The sequence below is a fragment of the Hyperolius riggenbachi genome, chromosome 1 (genome assembly GCF_040937935.1).
Source record: "Hyperolius riggenbachi isolate aHypRig1 chromosome 1, aHypRig1.pri, whole genome shotgun sequence".
In the NCBI taxonomy this organism is placed as follows: domain Eukaryota; kingdom Metazoa; phylum Chordata; class Amphibia; order Anura; family Hyperoliidae; genus Hyperolius; species Hyperolius riggenbachi.
In genome coordinates, this window is record NC_090646.1 from 182,438,984 (window position 1) to 182,460,590 (window position 21,607).

The 21,607-nt window shown below is 43.5% G+C and overlaps 1 protein-coding gene across 3 annotated transcripts in view; it reads right to left on the reverse strand.

Moving 5' to 3' along the window:
* Positions 1 to 21,607, reverse strand: part of ARFIP1 (ADP ribosylation factor interacting protein 1) — a 155,465-nt gene that overhangs the window by 87,808 nt on the left and 46,050 nt on the right. For all 3 annotated transcript variants that reach the window (XM_068278959.1, XM_068278956.1, XM_068278968.1), the window contains one exon: positions 5,009 to 5,110. In XM_068278959.1, coding sequence (XP_068135060.1) covers positions 5,009 to 5,101 — 93 coding nt within the window. In that variant the 5' untranslated portion in view covers positions 5,102 to 5,110. The remainder of the gene's footprint in view (positions 1 to 5,008; positions 5,111 to 21,607) is intronic.

Sequence of the window (21,607 nt, forward strand, 5' to 3'; positions counted from 1 at the left end):
CGATAACCTGCAATACTTGTTTAGAGACAGTGTGAAGGCTCTTTCACACGGGCAGCTGACAAACCGGTGAAATCACCGCCTCTCAGCTGCTCTCCTGCACCAGCCGGGCGCTTGTTAGCATTTAGCAGCTTGTTAGTAGCATTTAAATTGCACCCGAATTGCACTGATGGGCTGCAAACAGGAGGCTGAACGGCTCAGCAAACCCGCAGTTCAGCCGCCGTGTGAAAGGGTCTTAATGGTTGTGACTAAACCTTGGCTTTTTTTGCCTGCTACCTTTGAAATCTATTAACATCCATCTATTAGGCAGCACCCCTCTCCTCAGTATTGATAGAAGAAAGTCCCTATTGGGTGGCCCACTTGATGAGTACAGATAGCCAGATGTGCCCCCAAGTATTATCTATCCCCATTCCCAGTACACAGTAGATAACAGGATGTGCCAACAGTATAGCTAACCACATGTGCTCCTGGTATTAGGTAGCCATGAAGAGTATTGGTGACTCTGTGAGCAGAGTGTGCTGTAACCACTGGGATCTCTCTGGAGTCAGTCGCACTTGCAGCTTCCCCTCTCTGACTCCTCCAGTGGCTCACATAATGAGAGGTGCCACTAGAGTGTCAGAGGAGACGCTGCAAGTGTACAATCGTCTGAGATACCGATAGTGCCAAGATGTGCGTGCTCAAGCATGCTACGCATGTTCCTGGGCAAGGGAAGGGGGGGTGGGTTCTCGGGGAAGTACAGGTGCACCCACAAGGCTCTGCGCCCAGAGGCTGGTGTATCCTGAGCCTTTGCCAGGCCCTGGATGTAATCAATAATGTAATTTTGTGTTACTGATTAGGGCGCTGATAAGACATCTTGCAAAATGGCTTCTCTAGGCTGTTCCACGAAATTATATGTAATAGCACGTATTAAAATACAAAACTTCATAAACAAACACCAAGTACCATGCTGATAAGCAAGGAAATACGCTGCAAACACAGATCAAGTGGGGAGAAGTTTAGCCTGAAGCTTGATTAAGCCCTTTAAATGACAGGTCCTAGCTGTTGCATCATTGCCAACTTTGCTGCACCTACTTTACAGCAGCCCCTCCCTGTAACCTATAAAAATAAACCTGTTGCCACACTTTCATTATATAAAACCCGCTTGTATGAAAGATTTATCCCTTCAGTTTTTATTTTTCTGCAGATGACTGACAGCAAACTGTTTAGGCAGTGAACTGAAACGTGAGCAGCTAATTATCCGATGCGGAGTCTCAAAGTCTGATAGAGGGAGCAGCGCTGAGGCTCGCCAACAGGATTAGTGGGTGTTACATAGCACCTACATCTCTCAGCACACAGTCTCACCTGTGCAGTCTGTAAGCAACAGGACATGTCAGCTCAGGCCAGACACATCACCACTAAATCTACTCTATCAGCCACAATCACACAACAGGCCTAACATCCATGAGCAGAGTCTATAAACCACAATAAAGTCTGAGCATCAGGGAAAGGAGGTCCACAGTCCACCTAGTGGCCAAAAGATTCATAAAGTAAAATGTGTTTATAATCTCATCTGATTACAGCATCATATGCATACTTGTGTCTACACGCAGCATTAAAGTATGTAAACATGCATGAGAAGAAGCAGAAAAATAAAAACTGCTTTAGAGGCACTAAAAATAGCCAGCATAGCAGCAAACAGTACTGTACGCTTCAGCAGTCTGGCACAGCTAACCCCTTATCACAGCAAGTGATGACAGGCATCTTACTCTGTACTAAAGGCTCATATGATTGACAAGCGATCTGCACTAATAGTCAGCGCAGGTACCAGTCTAGCACCAGTACAAGCAACACTCACCCTACATTACTAGTTTAAAGGACAACTGAAGTGAAAGGGAAATGGAGCTTGTCACATTTATTTATACTTTTAAACAATGCAATGTCTGATTGGCGTCTGATGGATAAAGTTATCAATTTTGCGCACTTATAATTGGGAAATTAATAGCTTTATCGATCGGGTGCAGTTTGGACATCTACATGCGATGCATCTTACCCTCCGATAACCCATCAATCAGGCGGGAAATTGTATAGTGTGTACCCAGCATTAAAGTGGATCCGAGATTAACTTTTACTCATTGCATAATTGTGTTCCTTTCCTATGGTTTATAGGGCATTCCTCAAGCCATATACTTTTTTCTTTTTGTTTTAATACTCGAATTCCCTATAAAAACTAAACAAGCCATGCCCACAGGTTTTCAGAGAGCCAAGGCACTTTCAGACAGTAGCAAGGGCTCATGGGAGCTCAGTCTGGGCAGGAGTAGGGGGAGGTATTACTAGCCAGAGATTTCAGAGGGAGAGGGGAGGAGTGAGGAGGAGGGGGGGGGGTTAGGTTTTTTTTGCTCAAGATGCAGATAAGCCTGTCTCTGTGTAATGTTTACAAACAACATGGCTGCTGTCATTGTATCACAGAATGAAATAATCATATTCTATTAAAGCTGTTTGCAGCCAGATTTGCTGTGTAAACTCTAAACTTTAGATAAAATATATAGACAAGTTACTGGTTATAGTTAGTTTTTCATCTCAGATCCGCTTTAAGTTATCACCCGATGAAAAGCTTCAGTGGAAACCCAACAGAGAAAGATCAAGAAATAGGTGACAGCGACTGTAAAAAGCAAACCACATTGATAGTAATTTTATGAAACAGGACTGAAATGCCACCAGTACTATTGTGACTTTTACTGCATGCTGATTTGTGAGAAGAGGGGAAAAAAAAAAAAGTTAGTACCACTGTCCATTTGTTAGGACTGTGACTCTGTATAGATTTCTGCCACTTTCTGTCTCTGATGAAACCCATGAGAGGTCAGAGGTGAGGGGAGTATCCCAAAAGGACACAGCAGCAATAAATACAATAGAATTTCTAAAGGCTTATACCCACTAACCAATTTTTCCGAACAATTTTGCACAATTGATTTTTGCAATATTGCGCAGCATGGTTAAATGAAAATTTGTTACAGATGTTTCACAACACATGGCACCCGCAGCTACCGTTGGTTTTGAATGACCGCCATATCCGATTAAGTCGTGGAGGATCATTCCAATAGTCATTGACTTTCGCAGGTTTTGCTGCGATCGTGTAAAAAGTCGTTTTTACACAATTGTTCATTTCCATCGCCGCACATGATGCTTGCAGATTCACCCAGATGAATTAGGGAATGATCATTCATTGGCAGATATACCCAATCTATCTGGCCGTGACCTGCTGGTGGGTACTTCGCTTAACCTTTACTCACTGTAAAAAAATACTCGTTATCCCAGCCGATTTCTCCTCAATCCCTGTTCTTGGTGACCCCCATCAAAACAACAGGATGTGAGACTTCCCACAAAAGAGGAGGTAAAAGGAAAAACGGCATAGGTTCTAAATGATCTTTCCAACGCTCTCTGCCAACAAATAATTTTGAGTTGAACTATGCTTTAACCTATTTAAAGTGAGCCTATACTGAGAGTTTATAAAAGCTGCCATTGCTGACTTTGTCCTAAAAAAATGCTGCTTCCCTGATTGTGTACTGACCCTCTAAATGTAATCAAGGGGAAGTATGAAGCTAAGGTCTTCTGACCCAGCGGTGCCGACCTCTGCCTATACATTAGCCGCATGCTTGCTACAGAAGTGTGCCTGACACTGCTGAATTCAGGGAGATCAGGGTGTTATAAGGCACACACATCCAATTTTGAAATTCTACTATTTCCATGTAGTACGATTGCCGTCAGATTCTAAAAACTATGAACAGATTGCGTCGGAAAGCTCCCATAATACGCAGAGGTGGCAAAATTGGTCAGTAGGGGGTAATCTGAGCTTACTTTTTCTTATAATTTGGGTTTTTTTTGTGTTTCAGGTATGGTAATGCCACTTAATGGATAACTGGGTGATTGCGGTTTGACAAGCATCAAAACTAGAACTCTTTTACCACTCACAGAGCAGGAAACAGTTACACCGTCAGGCGTTTTCTGCTCTGTACCTTTCCAAGAAGGCTGTTGCCTGAAATTGCCCATAATCAGATGATGCCCATCTGATCCAGCTAGATTTGTTTGGATCAGGCAACTACCCCCAGAGCTGAGAAGACTTGCCATACCGATTGGCATTGACCGACTGGAAATAACTGACCAATCAAGAAAAAGTTCACTGATACATGAAGTTCCCTTTCAGAGATTCTGTGCGCTCGTTCCCCTCAGTTGCCCAATGTTGAAACTTTAATGTACACAGAAATGTTTTTCGCGCAATGGGAACTAATGTGCATTGGAAACTAATGTAACGAGTGCAATCATATCTATGCTCTAGCAACACAGTAACGCTATGGATGCAGTGACACAACAAACAATAATGATGTTGGCTTTCTTTAGGAAACTTCATGGATGCAAGTTTTTGACATCAACAAAAAAAAAGGGTCCTGTTATCTGGTCAGTGTGACTTTCACTATTAAAGTAAAACTGAAGAGAGAAAAAAATAAAAATAAAACAAATAGCTACTTCCCTATGGAGAGGGAAGACTTTGGATCCCATAGATCTTCATCCTATTGTTCCACTGACACGCCCTGGTAAATTCTTCACCCAGCTTGGTCGAAAATGTCTCTGGCCCTTCAAGAGCACTCGAGTCCCTGCTTACATGTTCGCAGTACGGATGTGCCAGTCTTCAGAAGCACTTGGGGAGTCCCGAAGGTGTGGAGAGAGGACTGGGAAGGTGCTATAGGATCCAGAGCCTTCTCTCCCCATAGGGGAGTACTTTTTTTCCAGCTCACTTCACATTTGCTTTATAATCATAAGCGGCTCAGAGGAAGGCATATATCCCCTTCAGGTCCATGTCTGGTGCCAAAATAGTGAATCAAATTGACCAAGCATTGGATTTCTATCACATTTATAAACGCTGAGATGTCACTGTGCAGATTGATTTCATAAATACTTTCATAATGCTTAAAACACCATACAATATATAGCGACTTTATGATAAAACAAACAGTTAATTTAAATAAGCAGTGATATTTACGCGATTATAGTTGTGCTCTGTGGTGTCGTCAATGTCTCCGTTGCTTGTTACAGCTATTTCAGCGGCTGTGCTTCTCGGCGAGTCTTGAGCCATTGTGAGCTCCTAGAATGAAATAATAAAACTGCATATCATTTCTATAAAAGTATCCTAATGAAACGTTATTGCTAATCTTCAGCTGAAATACAGTACATGTAAAAGGTGTTACTTGCTAAAAGATATGCATTGGTTTCCAACCAATCCCGTGAACACACAATTCCGCGCTTTCCCCTTTTTTATCCTCTCTTGGTATAGTCAATCAAAACGAAATTTTTATTTGTTTTCCAACCTTCTCCAGCCCCTCCCCAAACCAATGAGTGACCACTGTCACCAAAGCTTCTTTTACCATCACAAGAAAAAACCCAGGTGCCCATGAGTTATAGTGAGGCTTCTGTCCAGATCCCCATCTCCCCTTATGCAGGTGGGCTGTACATCATTGCAGGTGTGCATCTTTCCGAAAATCACTTCTGTGACAACCTATGTGGCTTTAGAGGAATTACACAGTCTAATGCAAGGGTGTCAAACTCAAATACAAAGTGGGCCAAAATTGTACACTGGGACCAAGTAGCGGGCCAACCTCAATGTCTACTGGCCACCTCCCCCCTTATAAAGTTCCCTGGTGTCTAGTGGTCCTCCCTCCCCTACACAGTTCCCTAGTGTCTAGAGGCCACCATCCTCCCCTGTACATTTCCCTAGTGTTTAGTGCTTTTCCCCTACCTCGCCCATTTGGCTTCTCTGGTGTTCTAGGGCTTCACCTCCAATATAGCTTCCCTGGTGGTCTAGAGTGAGCCAAACATTATGCAAAGTGGGGAAACCACTTGGGGGCCAATTTGAATGGCTCTGAGGGCCAGATTGGTGTAATGTCAAAGCAGAATCTGATACATCAGTATCTTGTACCAGCTCTACGCATGCAATTTTAGCACAATGCACTGCAGAACTGTTTTAACTTGGCTGCTGTCACTTCCTCAGCTGTAGGGCACTGCTCTGTGCATTACAATTGCTGTACAATGTGGTTTAGGTCAATTGGGGCCGCAATTGGCAGGCAACCAGAGGCAAATAGACACCCAATTTGCTTTCAGTAATCTTGCGTCTGGGAGGGGTGGCTAGGGTTAAGGTTATGGTTAGGCACTTACCAGAGGGGTGTTTTGGGGTGGTTAGCCATTAGGTGGGTGGGTGGGGGGGGGGGTCTTCTTATAGGCACTTATAGGGGAGGTTAGGGTTGGGCATCTAAAGGGAAGGTTAGACATTAGGTGGTGGGGTAGTATATACTGATGCTAGATACACACAATGAGGTTTTTTCTAGGATTTACTGTCAGATCGATTATTTCCAACATGTCCGATCTGATTTACGATTGATTTTCCATTTAAGTCTATGGAAAATCAATTGTAAATGTTGGAAACTATCAATCTGACAGTAAATCCGCCATAAAATCTCATTGTGTGTACCTAGCATTAGAGCAGTGGGTTGTGAGGTTAGAATAGATGCTGGTGTCGCATTGTAAAATATCACTAGTTTAAATGACCAATATTTTACAATCAGCAACACCACCTGGCGCCCAGCTGATGCAGTGGAGGCGCAATACATACTCGTTCATTGTGCTAAAAAAAGCTTTGAAGTACAGTGTGAGCCTATGTATACACATTAGATTTAGATCAATCGAGACTTTTTTTGTGATAATCAGTGTAAAAAAAAACAACTAAAGTTTGTACAAGTTTCCATAAACAAAGTTAGCTACTTCTCTAGCAATTCAGTTTCTCAAAGGAAGATCCCACAGTGTAGTGCCAATCATGTGTATTCCACCTATACATAGGACAGTCCATGGCAAAATGACATGTCCATAAAGTAATCGCTCTTATGCTTCCATGTGAAATTATTAGAAAATAACATTCCAGACAACAACATTTTTAAGGGCCAGTTTGGGAGCCGCAGCAGTTCCCGATTCGGTCACGGTTCCCGTTCTGCTGAGTAGCCGCAGCTCGAATCGCTAAGCCATGCCATGCACAGCTATAGGGATTTGGCTGCAAGCTGCATAAATCTGCAGCATACATGCTGTCCAGATTCAAACCACAGTGCGATCTGCACGGCAAGCCTTTAGATAGGCAGCATTTACCCACCCCTCTCAAATATGAGGAAATGCTGCAGATTTAGACCGCATTCAGGCATAGTGGAAACAGTCTTACTGTCTGTATGCAAATACAGGTGAAACTTGAAAAATTAGAATACCGTGCAAAAGTCCATTTATTTCAATAATTCAACTTAAAAGGTGAAACTAATCTATAAAATAGACTCATTACATGCAATGCGAGATATTTTAAGACTTTATTAGTAATAATTTTGATTATAGCTTACAGTTTATGAGAACTCCAAAATCTAAATCTCCGAGCATTAGGATATTGTGAAAATGTTAACTATTCTAGGCTCAAAGTGTCAGTCTCTAATCAGATAAATCAGCTAAATAATCCAGCAAAGGGTTGCTATTTCATATCTTAGTTTCACCTTACTGAAATAAATGGACTTTTGCACAATATTCTAATGTTTCCAGTTTCCCCTGTACAAATAGCAACATGCTAACCACATGAAAAACAACTTTGCCGCAAATCTGAACTATTATTAATCCATTTTTAACATGTAATTTCATAAAATTCCAAGACGTCCTCCATATACATTAGACTATATGAAATGGGCACAAAGTCTCATAGCCTAGTAAAGTTGCTAAAGCAAGCATCCTTACTAATCATTTCTCATTCCTGCAGCACCCTCTTCTGGTTGCTTTTGTAAGGGACAACAAAATATAGTAACAATTCATTGAATATTAGAATTCAACATGCATTAGGGCTTTTTTACACCCTCTTTTTATTATCATTACTATTTTTTTTCCCCACCTCAAACCCCCTTCAAAGCGGGCAGCCACTTTATACGCACCACTTAAAGTTCTCTTTACAGCCCCTCTCCAGTACAATAGAAAGTAAAGGGGAAAAAAACCTGCTCCCACGTCCAACCCCACAAATGGACTTCTGGTAACGGAAAAGTTCACAGTAAGGTTGCATACACACATCCAATTCTGATTGGCCAATCACTGGACAATTATACCACCTTCATGCAGTATGAGGGCCAACAATTTTTTTAAAGGGAATGTCCAAGCAAAATAAACAAAATGAGTTTCACTTACCTGGGGCTTCTACCAGTCCCATGCAGCCATCCTGTGCCCTCGTAGTCACTCACTGCTGCTCCAGTCCCCCGCAGGCAGCTTGCCGACCTCGGAGGTCGGCGGGATGCATTGCGTACATTTTTACGCATTCCCGCTAGTGCAGGAACATCAACACATACATTTTTACGTGTTACTGGTTCAATGCGTAAAAATGTACGCATTGAACCAGTAACGCGTAAAAATGTATGTGTTAGTGTTCCTGCACTAGCGGGAATGCGTAAAAAAATGTACGCAATGCGTCCCGCCGACCTCCGAGGTCGGCAAGCTGCCAGCGGAGGACTAGAGCAGCAGTGAGTGACTACGAGGGCACAGGATGGCTGCATGGGACTGGTAGAAGCCCCAGGTAAGTGAAACTCATTTTTTTTAATTTGCTTGAACCTTCCCTTTAAGAATAGTAAACTGTGCAGGTAAGCTTTTACACTACATAGAAGTGGTAAAATTGGCCAATCAAAAGTGGCCAATCATTAGTTTTGAGTAGTGGAGAAAGATTACACTAAAGCTACAGTAAAATACTTTGTATTGCCAGAAAACATTTGCACCCTTTACCATGAACTGCTAAACTATGCACCTGTTGAGCAGTTCTGCCCCCTGGCACCCCTTTCAGCAACCATTAAAAAGGGACCTTACTGTGCGAGCGCTGTAATAACAGCGCAGGAGACTTGGGCGCAGCCGACGCCACCATACGAATTACGGCTATAGCGGCACACATTGAGTAACTTCGGCACTGTCAGAAAACTGAGCTGAAGTTTGTAATAAATAGCGGAGATGCCGCGGAGCGGCTGTCTCTGCGTTCAGACCGGCGGTTTCCGCACAGCAGCATGCGTCTGGTTTGCCTGGGCCTTCTAGTGCACACAGATGGAGAGCTGCGCACGCTAGAAGGCAGAACCTTTATGCCAGCAGGAGAGGTATCAGCTGATCAGGACGATCAGCTGATTCCAGCAGAACTCCTGATTGGCTGAGGGCGGCGCTGAGGAGCGCTGGAGTATATATAGATCTTGCTTGTCAGTTGCTGGTTGTCTGCCGTTGTGAATACTAACATGTGAGCACTCAGACCTCAGTCAGATCCCACAGTGTGTTAGAACCAGGTGGACCTGGGAATTCACACTTAGCCAGATTACGCTCTTGTTATTACTGTGTTATACTCTAGACCAGTTCCAGGGTGTTGAGACCAAGGATCTCACACCCAAGCTTAGGATTACTGTGTCATTGCTGTGTTATACTTTAGACCAGTTCCAGAGTGTTGAGACCAAGGACCTCACACCCAAGCATAGGATACTGTGTTATTCCTTAGACTAGTTCCTGGGGGTCGAGACCAAGGACCTCACACCCCAGACTAGGATTGTGCTTGATATCTGTTATGACCATTTGCTCTGTCGACCTCTCTCTTGCTTTCTGATTCGGTACCTCTGCCTATCTGCCTACCAGTTGCCAAACATTGCCTGTACCCGGCTACCGAATCAGCCTTCTGTCTTTGTACCTTACCTGCTCGTGTGTTGCCGACCTGGCCTGCCCGACCCTCCTGGCTGTCACTTGTCCTCCGAGTGTTCAGTCTGTCTGTACTACCCGTGACACTATTCCACCAAGTGTCAGTTAACTGCAAGGACTCGTGCGCCTCAGAGTCCTGCCTGCAGTGCAGCCAGGACTGCCAGTGCAGCCAGTGGCCTCTACCCCATAGGAGTCCCCTGGCTGCAGTACAGTCTGATTATGGAGGGTGAAAAATTGAGACAGAGAATTGAGGGTAACTATGAGTAATGAATGAAGTTCCCCTTTAAGGGAAGGTGGAGATTTGATAGACTGGATGTCTATAAAAAGCAGGAAGTGGTGGCCAGTGGGTATCCCTCATCCTGATGAAGATAGTCGTATACTATCGAAACATGTCGATGTGAAGGGCTCTAGGAGCATCCACGCAGTGTTTCCACATTCTGCAGCAAAAGCACGTGCAGTATAAGGTGCATGGTTGCATATGGGAGCTTTGAAAGCAGGAAATCGCATTGGAACGCTGGTTGGAACGCAGGAGCCCGGAAAGGGAAGTGACGTCACTCCCAACTGGTCAATCACCCGGAAAGCTGTACAGCCGGAGCGCACGGAGCTGTAAGGAGCTTGCAAACGGACGCCATACCGGGGGAGCAGCGATACGGAAAGAGAGAGGAGTCCTGCTTGCGAGGCTACCGGCCGGAGCCCGCATGTGAAAATTAGAAAAGCTGCAGGACACGTAAGTGACTGGACGCACAAGTGATTGAAAGCGTCTTTTGCGGCAGGTGGATAGACACTCTGAGATAACGGAGGGGACTGTTATAAACACATAGGAGGATTGACCCAATACATTTATCTATACGGATTTTATTGGAGAACTTTTTATGGGGAATTTTTATTAGAGATTCAGGTGGCTCCATGGTATGCATGACAGTGTGTATGGCATGAATGAAGTTATATTGTTCCACCTATTAAAATAAAAAAAAATTTTTTTAGAAAGTATATGCAGAGGGGGATATTGTGGAGTACTTTTGAAGTGACCTTGCATATGAAACCCTTTATGCTTATATGGTTTTAATTCCAAAGGCTATATATATATATATATATATATATATATATATATATATATATATATATATATATATATATATATATATTATGTATAGATAAATAAACTATCAAGTATAAATTTGGATACGAGCGCTATTCTCTGTTTTTTGTCAATTTTATGTTTGGTGGGGATTAAAGGGATACCCACACCTTGAGAATCAAGCAGCTGACTGATTGGGGAGATAGGGAGACAGAGTAGCGCCTTTTTTACTTCTCTTTCTTTTTACAGTCTGATTACCAGTTTACCAGGGAATCACTGGCGGCCAGATTATCTCTATCGCCTTTCTTTGGAGATAGTCCCTGCACAGCCGAGGGCCACCTGCTCCTCAGGTGGTCTCTGGCCGAAGTTATCGGTGTCTCCCGCCTCACGGCAAATAGCCTACAGTTGCACCAAACACTTACACTTCATTCGGTGTCAAGAGGTTAGTCATACTTGTATTATTGGTGATTCTGCAGATCATCCATAATCAGGTATACATCTGTATTGTTGATGATTCTGCAGATCATCAATAATCAGATTCTCTCTGTGTGCTGATACCAATCGTTACAAAGTTACTTTTAAAACACTGTAATTCAGCCTCCAGCAATAGCTGGAAGCAGAATTACATCATTCCCCACCATCCATGTGGACCTGGAGGAGGGAGTAGTAATTAATGCCGCCAGGACTTGTGCAGCAGCAGGATAAGCCACATACTGGCTGTATCCTACACCCAAGTCTCCCGGCGGCGATTTCATATGTATGCATTACTGTGCACTCAACCTTGACATCAGATAATGTTTAATAAATTGAGCCTCATGGGGGGGGGGAGGTGACATGATCCTTGATGCCAGTCTGTCACTTGAACCCAATATTAAAGCACAACAATATTTTTAAAGGAAACCCGAAGTGAGAGGGATATTGAGGCTGCCATATTTATATCCTATAAAATACCACCAGTTGCCTGTCATCCTGCTGCCCATAATACTTTTAACCATAGACCAGGGCTGGGTGGGCAAACTACATCCCGCAGCTGTATCTAAGGGCCGGACTCCTCTACTCTCTGCAAAGTTGCATGTGGTGCTCGCTTATCGGTTTAACTCACCCGATCACACTTTCCAGCGGCAATCTCCATGGCCACGCATGCGTTTGCGTTTTTGACCTATTTTGATGTGCGTTTATGCGTTTGCGTTTCTGTTTTTCTGATTGGCAAGTGTTGTCTTGATTTTTTAAAATAGCTACTAGTGGTTAAATCAATTCAAAACGCAAACCGCATTTCTATGCGTTTTTCATGAATGCCTAACTTTACATTGAAACGCAAAACGCATCATAATCGCACAGACATGCGTTTGCGTTTTTTTTTTAAATCGGACTGCAGCAGTGGAAAAGGCCAACCAAGATTCTTATTTTAAACATGCTGCACTTAAGAATCAGCAAACGCATGCGTTTTGTGTTTTTGGCCAAACGCAGCTAGTAGAAAAGGGCCCTGAACAAACATGCAGATCAGGTGATCTGACTGAAGTCTGACTTGATTAGCCACATAAGTGTGGGATCCCGACTCTACTGCAGCCAAAGATGAAACTGACTATGGTACTAACCTTTTTTCAGTATATAAAAAAAACAACAGAACAAACAGCATTGGGCTGAGTTTACAGCACACCTGAACTGAGAGGGATTTGGAAGCTGCCATATTTATTTCTCTTTAAGCAATACCAGTTTCCTGGCTGTCCTGCTGATCCTCTGCCTCCAATACTTGTAGCCATAAACCCTGAACAGGCATGCAAAATAAGTACTGAAGTCTGACTGGAATAGTTGCATGCTTATTTCAGGTGTGTGATTCAGATACTACTGCAGCCAAAGAAATCGGCAGGACTGCCAAGCAACTGATATTGTTAAAAAGGAAATAAATATGGCAGCCTCCATATCCCTTTCAGTTCAGGTGTCCTTTAAATAGAATCACCTCGCATTTATTGTGGTCTATGAGCATTTTAGAAAAAAACTAATTTCCAATCTTCTTTCCAGGGGGATTAGGAAGTGGTTAACCAATACCAGTATAGACAACACTCAAAATCTACCTTAGGTTCCATTTCTTACCTACCTTTAAGAAAAAAAAAAGTTACTGTTTTGATCTTTTCTCACTTCCCATTCCTTTGTGACAACAACAGGAAATTGATGAAATTCTCCCCAATTTGCACGCAGTCAGTAATAAAAACTTCCGGGCAATCCATTTTTTTGCCCACAGTAAGCGAGTTAGAGCAAGAGAGCCTTACTTCATGCTTGGTTTACAGCCAGAAGTGAGATTACCGCATTAATCTCCTAAGGCCGTTTATGACACTGCAACGCGATCACACCGCAACAAAACGCTGGTTTCAAGTGTAAAAACTGCCTGAGTGTTAAAGCAGATTACTGACACTAAACCCTTATTTTGTAGATAGCAAAAATATGATTGCACAAAGTGGAAAATTATGTCAGTGGATTAAATCTTGATGCAGTACTACAAAGCCAGACAGAGCAGCAGAATGTGATACATTTCTCATTACACATCAGACTGATAAAATGATCACTACTTGTGTGCATATTGTGTGGTATCAAACCAGCAATTCCTGCATCAAAGATGTACAGAGCTGAAGGCTGCAATCCTCTTGCATAGCCCTGCCTTTCCTTCAAAAGCGGCTGCCTGAATAGCATGATGATGCTTGCCAATCTAAGACATCACTCTACACGTGTGATTTCTGTTTACTTTGACTGCATCTTGCTTCCATGCAGACCACCTCCTAGAGATGCTGTGTGGCTCAATGCCAAGCTTCTCACACTCTCCCTGCAGCAGTGCAGTTATGAATAAAGAAAGTCCATTGAGTAACAGCTGACTTTACCTTAGACACACAACCCTAATGATGGTATGATGAAAACAAAAGGTGCAAGGCCAGCCGGGGTACGGATCTTTAACAGAAATGATTAACAAGTTGACATTGAATTGTTCATTTAATCAACGTATTAACTCTACAGGAACTTTAAGAAAATGTTGAAAGAATGTAATGAGCAGGTTCATGCTTTCGTACAAATTACCGTATATACTCGCATATAAGCCGACCCCCCAACTTTTCCCTGAAAAACCAGGGAAAAAATGATTGACCCCCATATACTGTAAGCCGGGGGTAGGAAATGCTGGATTGGTGCAGGCCGCGTGTTCCCCCCAGTGTGTCCCAGTATAGCTAGTATAGTGCCCAGTATGGGTAGGTAGTGCCCCAGTATAGCTAGTATAGTGCCCAGTTTAGCTAGTATAGTGCCCAGTATAGCCAGTATAGTGCCCAGTATAGTGACCAGTATAGCCAGTATAGTGACCAGTATAGCCAGTATAGTGACCAGTATAGCCAGTATAGTGACCAGTTTAGCCAGTATAGTGACCAGTTTAGCCAGTATAGTGACCAGTTTAGCCAGTATAGTGACCAGTTTAGCCAGTATAGTGACCAGTTTAGCTAGTATAGTGACCAGTTTAGCTAGTATAGTGACCAGTTTAGCTAGTATAGTGACCAGTTTAGCTAGTATAGTGACCAGTATAGGTAGGTAGTGCCCCAGTATAGCTAGTAAAGTGCCCAGTATTGGTAGGTAGTGTGCTAGTATAGTGACCAGTTTAGCTAGTATAGTGCCCAGTATAGGTAGGTAGTGTCCAGTATAGCTAGTAAAGTGCCCAGTATTGGTAGGTAGTGCCCCAGTATAGCTAGTAAAGTGCCCAGTATTGGTAGGTAGTGCCCCAGTATAGCTAGTATAGTGCCCAGTATAGCTAGTATAGTGCCCAGTATAGCTCCCAGTATAGCTAGTATAGCTAGCATAGTGCCCAGTATAGCTAGCATAGTCCTCAGTACAGCTAGTATAGTGCCCCAGTATAGCTAGCATAGTGCCCCAGTATAGCTAGCATAGTGCCCCAGTATAGCTAGCATAGTGCCCCAGTATAGCTAGCATAGTGCCCCAGTATAGCTAGCATAGTGCCCCAGTATAGCTAGCATAGTGCCCCAGTATAGCTAGCATAGTGCCCCAGTATAGCTAGCATAGTGCCCCAGCATAGCTAGTATAGTGCCCCAGTATAGCTAGTATAGTGCCCCAGTATAGCTAGTATAGTGCCCCAGTATAGCTAGTATAGTGCCCCAGTATAGCTAGTATAGTGCCCCAGTATAGCTAGTATAGTGCCCCAGTATAGCTAGTATAGTGCCCCAGTATAGCTAGTATAGTGCCCCAGTATAGCTAGTATAGTGCCCCAGTATAGCTAGTAAAGTGCCCAGTATAGCCAGTATAGTGCCCAGTATAGCCAGTATAGTGCCCAGTATAGGTAGGTAGTGTCCAGTATAGCTAGTATAGTGCCCAGTATAGCTAGTAAAGTGCCCAGTATTGGCAGGTAGTTCCCCAGTATAGCTAGTATAGTGCCCAGTAGAGTGAGGTAGTGGCTTCCGTGGTGGTCCTCGCCCCCCTCCCTCCCCGCTCCTCCCGCTGCTGCTATTACTTGCTTTAGGCAGCGGCTTCCTCTAATCCGGGTTCCCCTCTCATGTTCAGTTTAAGTGATCACAGCAGCGCGCCCGGCGCTGCTGCTGTGACGATGCAGGGGGCAGGAAAGAGCGCGGCTTCCTGTAACAGCGATGTGTATCGCCGTTACCAGGGGAACTGCTCTTACCTGCCCCCTGCATCGTCACAGCAGCAGCGCCGGGCGCGCTGCTGTGATCACTTATACGGAACATGAGAGGGGAACAATGATTAGGAAGCGGCCACTGCCTAAAGCAGGTAATAGCAGCGGCGGCCGCGGGGGAAGCGGGGACCACCGACCACCAGTAAAAAAGACTCGCATACAAGCCGACCCCCCAACATTTGACCCCCTTTTTGGGGGTCAAAAATACGGCTTGTATGCGAGTATATACGGTAGCCCTTCAGACCGAAAAAAAAAAAAAAGTACAAACATTTAAACAAAAATAAAAAGGAACTAAGACTTCTAACAGCATTCTGAGCATCTTTCCTGGGTCGCTGTATGATAAAACAATAATTTATTCAAGTTGGGCTATTGTGCTAGAAGAACACTGAAGATATATTACAAGTGTGATTATTTATTTACAAACAGTAATAGAGCTGCTACAGAATGCTTACAATGGAAAGCACAGGGTTCCCTCCTGTGTGTATGTCTCAGGTCTCAATGGGTTTTTCCACATCTCATCACATGACACCATCTGAGGTAGCATACTTGCCTTCTAGTACTAAAATGTTTGCTCACAGAGACACACTTGTAAGATATTCCAACAAACTCCTACATATGCTCTAATGATAAGCTATGATAAAAGGTGCAACCAGAACAAAGACTTATTAGGCCAAAATGTTTTAGTCTATTGTTTAAATAAGTATTCCCACCTTCTGCATCAGACTTCATGCAGACTAATCTGACTACTGTCTACGAGCTGAAGGAAGTTTCCTGTATTTCCTTCCGTTTTTCGGCCATACCATACCATAATATTCCCACTGTCAATGAGCACCAACTGTCACTGCTTGCAGGCCCAACTCATTTTTTCTATAATCATTAAGACTGATTCACCCAAGTTAACTTCAAAGGACATGCAGGAGAACAGAGGCGCCAAAAGGATAAAAGGAAGCTAAATGAGCTTAAAAACCAAATTCTTGGTAAATAGAGGAGGCAGTGGTGGACTTACCTCCTCCAAGTAGACACACAACGACTGTAGTAAAGACAGTCAATATATTTTATTTATGAACTCGAAATATGCAACACGTTTCACAGGTTTGATCCCGCTTCATCAGGCAATAACAATGGAGCAATAGCATATGTGGTCAGTAGAAGAGCCAGGCACCTCTCTCTTGCAGGAGGGTGAAGGAAATCCACCAGTCTATCCTTGATTGACAGACCCTGTTCACTAATGTCTCAAGACTGAGGCCTCTTTCACAGTAGGACGTTGTGGTTTGATGCAACGTTAAAGTTGCAAAGAAAATTGCAATGCAATGCCCCCAAAAAGTCGCAACGCAACTTAATGCCCCGTTATGGTCGTATACAGTAGAGCTTACAGGCAATGAAAAGTATGTTTCCAAGTCATTACTGAGCATGTGCAAACAGTCTAACGCAGCTAATATAATGTATATTATATATGCTGTGTATAATGCACAGCATGCAGTACTTTCACTTAACGTGCAGCGTTAGTCACCAACGCAACGTGTGCACTGTGAATGGGGCATTGATTTTTCATTGCAGTGAGTTATTCTGCGTTCAATGTTGTTTTAACGTGCGACTTTAACGTCACACTGTGACAGAGGCCTGAGTAGTAAAATATAAATATCGCCTTAATAAAAAGCTTAGACCTCTTTGACTGCTTTGGCCAAATTTCATCTAGCATTTGTGTGAAATTTATTAGGATAGTGCTTTACATATTAACATAGTTTACATATTAACATAGTAATAGCAATAAAGCTGGCCATACACTGGCCCGATTTGCCGCCGTTTCGACAGCAGATTCGATCACTGGGATCGAATCTGCTGCCAATCATTCGCGCTACACGCCGAATTTCGATCCATTTCGTCCGATCCCGTCGATCGCTCCGTGCGGAAAATTACCGCCGATGGCCCGCGGGTAGGGAGCGCGTCGCTAGCGGCGTTCGAGTGCCCGACGACCGACGCAATAGAGAGGCAATACATTACCTGCTCCGCCGGCGCGACTGCCCCCGCTGCTTCTTCTCCGCTCTGGTCTCCGGCATGCTTCAGTTCCTCCTGCCCGGCAGGAAGTTTAAACAGTAGAGGGCGCTCTACTGTTTAAACTTCCTGCCGGGCAGGAAGAAGTAAAGCATGCCGGACCTGGAGACCAGAGCGGAAAAGACAGCGGAGACCTGGGGACTGGAGTCGCGCCGGCGGAGCAGGTAATGTATGCGTGTACGCGGGCATGTGGGCGGGGGGGAGCGGCGGCAGCACCACCACCACAACAGATTGTGAATGGTTTCAGGCTGAAATCGGTTCACAATTTGTTTGCAGTAAAGGTAGCCATACGATCCCTCTCTGATCAGATTCGATTAGAGAGGGATCTATCTGTTGGTCGAATCTGATGGCAAATCGACCAGTGTATTGCTACCTTTAGGGCTCGTTTCCACTATCGCGAATCTGCATGCGTCCAACGCATGCAGATTCGCACATGTAATGCAAGTGGATGGGCCTGTTTCCACTGTAGCGTTGTTGAGGTGCCTTTTTTTCAGCGGTAAAAAAACGCACAAAAGAGCCAACGAATTCGCCTGCGAGTGGAATGCATGCGAATCGCCGCTAATGTATTTAATAGTAAAAACGCATGCGTTTGTTACATGCGTTTTTACCCGCGATTTCGCACCTTTTTCAATTTTATTTTGCCCTGGCAGTGTCATGATTAAATTCGCATGGCACCCTGCCGCGGGTAAAAACGCATGCGGAAACGCATCCGCATGCGTTTTTACAAGCGTCGGAATGCCGGCGAAATCGCGTCGCAACAGTGGAAACAAGCCCTTAGAGAATTCCAATACTCAGTGACCTACATTAGAGCAGATTGCGTGATATCTTTGAATCTGAACGCAAATCCTGCACAAGCATAGCAGGCATTGAAGTTCAGCTGATTAACTTGTATTTGGACAAAAATTCACAGCAGGCATATCGGGAACACACAGGACTAATCTTTTTGCAGTTGTTTTGCGGTCACTAAACGTACCACAAAGTTCAGTTGAAAGACAGGCCTGAACTGTTTACCATGTATTTGTCAAACTATTACTAAAACCTGAGTGAGTCTATCTTCTCACATTAGTAGCCTATTCCCAGCACCCGAATAAAAAGTTGGATTTGCAACTTTACCGAAACAAGCCGTCTCTTTACTCATGCATCTCTCCACACACATTTCTTTACAGTATATCTATAACTTCAGATTTAAAAAAGTCAGCATAATTTACAGGAAGAGGATATTGTTTTGTGTTGAAAACTAAGTTTAGAAATAAAATGAGCTTCACATTCTTTATAAAATGTCAGCTTTGAAATGTGTTAAATACAATTCACAGCTCTAAAAAAAAAAAAAAAAAAAAAAAAAGGAAGGAGCGACTCCACAACTGAACAGGGAAATGGAAGTCTGACTCCTCGGCAGATGTTCCTGCTCTGTAGCCCACAGTCAGGGCCAGTGCACACCAAAAAGCTCTAGCGTAATCGCAAACGCTCAGCACTTTTTGAAGTGATTTTTTTTAGAGCGATTCTAGGCATGTGCCTTGCGTTTTTCAAATCATGCCTAGAGTTTTGGTGTATCTTTTTTTATTTTTGTTACAGTAAAGCTGGAACTGAACAGCTCCTGTAAAAATGATTGGAAAATCGCTTTGTTCTACCACTTTTCAGAGCGATTTTCCACTTTCTTGTACTGAACATTGAGGCTGAATCGCCTAAGAAAAGCGCAGAAATCCTGCAGGACTCGTGTTTGCGTTTGGGAGAAAAATCACATCACTCTGGTGTGATCCATCCCACTGAAATACATTACTCACACGCTTTTGTAAAGCGCTAGCATTTTTAAAAGTGCTCAGAAGCGCTCTTGGTGTGCACCAGCCCTCAAGTCTATCCTGGGTGATGATTCTCTACCCCTCCCCCTTTCCTCCGCTTGTTACCTTCCACACAAGGTATCTCAGGAAATAAGGTGCAAAGTATCTTCCTACCACACAGCAGTGACTGAAGCATAGGGGGACAAAGGAGCAAGTTTAAAGCCCAAATCCAAGCAAACGTCTTCCTAGACCCATGCAGGCACTGAAAGGCAGTTTGGTTTACCTGTATAAAAGCTCTTTGATCAGCTGTTGACTTAAAGTACTGATTTTTCTTGCACGGATCTTGTCATGTGTTGTGCAGGACCAACTGAAATTAGATATGCCAGCAGGATGCAGCAGGTCCTGGAGGTCGGCATGTGTCTGTGGATGGGACAAAGCTGGTGATGAGCCATGTAGTTACATGGACCACATGATGCTTGTTTGGCTCTGCCCTGGTCCCTGGTGCCCCAAGCTCCCCTCCCTATTGTGCAACCTGAGGGGATATGTGGGATAGAAAAGATTAAAGGGGCCCATAAACTGGTCAATTGCAGCCATTGATAGATCGGAAATTTATTCTATCAAGTCGATCGATCGATTTGATCTGACAGAATGGAAAATCTAGGTTGATCTGCTGCTGGTAGCAGTTCGATGGCCCATAGAGTTGCATTGGATCTAATGGTCCAATAATGCATTTAGATCGATTTACAATAGATCCTACTAATTTTATAAATAGGAAAGTTCGGATGTTTGGATGTTTGTTACTCGATCACGCAAAAATGGCTGAACGGATTTGAATGAAATTTGGCACACATATAGTACATTACCTGGAATAAAGTATAGGATACTTTTTATTCCCATAACCAAAAAGTGTGTGGAGAAAAATACAAATTTAACTGGGAGAATGTAAACTGCATCCATTTTTACACTGTTAATGGCAGGGTGCTCAAACTTTGCACAGTTGGTCGCTGGGTGACTAGGATTAATATTCAGAAAAGTGGGTGGAGCCTATAAAAGCCAATCAAAATACACCTATTGATTTCAAGGGGAATATTTACATTGCTGCCATTCTTGCACTGTTAATGGCACAAGACTCAAACCTGGTACAGTTGATCATTGGGTGACTAGGGTTCAAATTGAGGAAGGGGTGGAGCCACAAACAGCCAATCAGATTTGTTTCATTCCAATGCAAATTGATGCCAAACACCGCAAAGCTCACAAACTTGGTCATTGAGTAACTGATTAATTGTGTGTTAGGGTTAGGAAAAGTGGGCGCAGCCAACACCAGCCAGATACATAACCGGGCAACAACCGGGTCATCAGAGGGAGCCTTGCACTGTTAATGGTAGGATTCTCAAACTTTGCACAGTTGAATACCGAGGTGACTGGGATTAATATTCAGAAAAGTGGGTGAAGCCTACAAAAGCCAATCTAAATTCACCAATTGATTTTTAAGGGGAATATTTCATTGCTGCCATTCTTTCACTGTTAATGGCGCAAGCCTCAAACCTGGTACAGTTGGTCATTGGGTACGGTAACTGGGGTTTACATTAATAAAAGGGAGTGGAGCCACAAACAGCGAATCTGATTTGTTTCATTTTAATGCAAGTTATTGATGCCAAAGACCGCAAAGTTCACAAACTTGGTCATTGAGTTATTGAGTAATTGTGTGTTAGGGTTAGGAAAAGTGGGCGCAGCCAACACCAGCCAAATACATAAGCGGGCAATGCCAGGTCATCAGTGGGCGGAGACAAATACAAATTTCACTGATTAACTGTAAACTGCAAATGCTTACAATGTTAATGGTAGAGCTGTCAAACTTTGTATAATTGGTCACTGGGATTAATATTAAGAAAAGTGGGTGGAGCCTACAAAAGCCAATTAAAATTCACCTATTGATTTTTGAGGGGGATAGGTGATTGCTGCCATTCTTGCACTGTTAATGGCACAAGCCTTAAACCTGGTACAGTTGGTCATTGGGTGACTGGGGTTTAAATTAAGAAAAAGGGGTGGAGCCACAAACAGCCAATCAGATTTGTTTCATTTCAATGCAAATTATTGATGCTAAAGACCGCAAAGCTCACAAACTTGGTCATTGAGTAATTGTGTGTTAGGGTTAGAAAAAGTGGGCGGAGCCAACATCAGCCAAATACATACCCGAGCAATGTCGGGGCATCAATGGGCGGAGAAAAAAAACAAATTTCATTGGGAAAATGTAAACTGCAGCCATTTTTTACACTGTTAACCTCCTTGGCG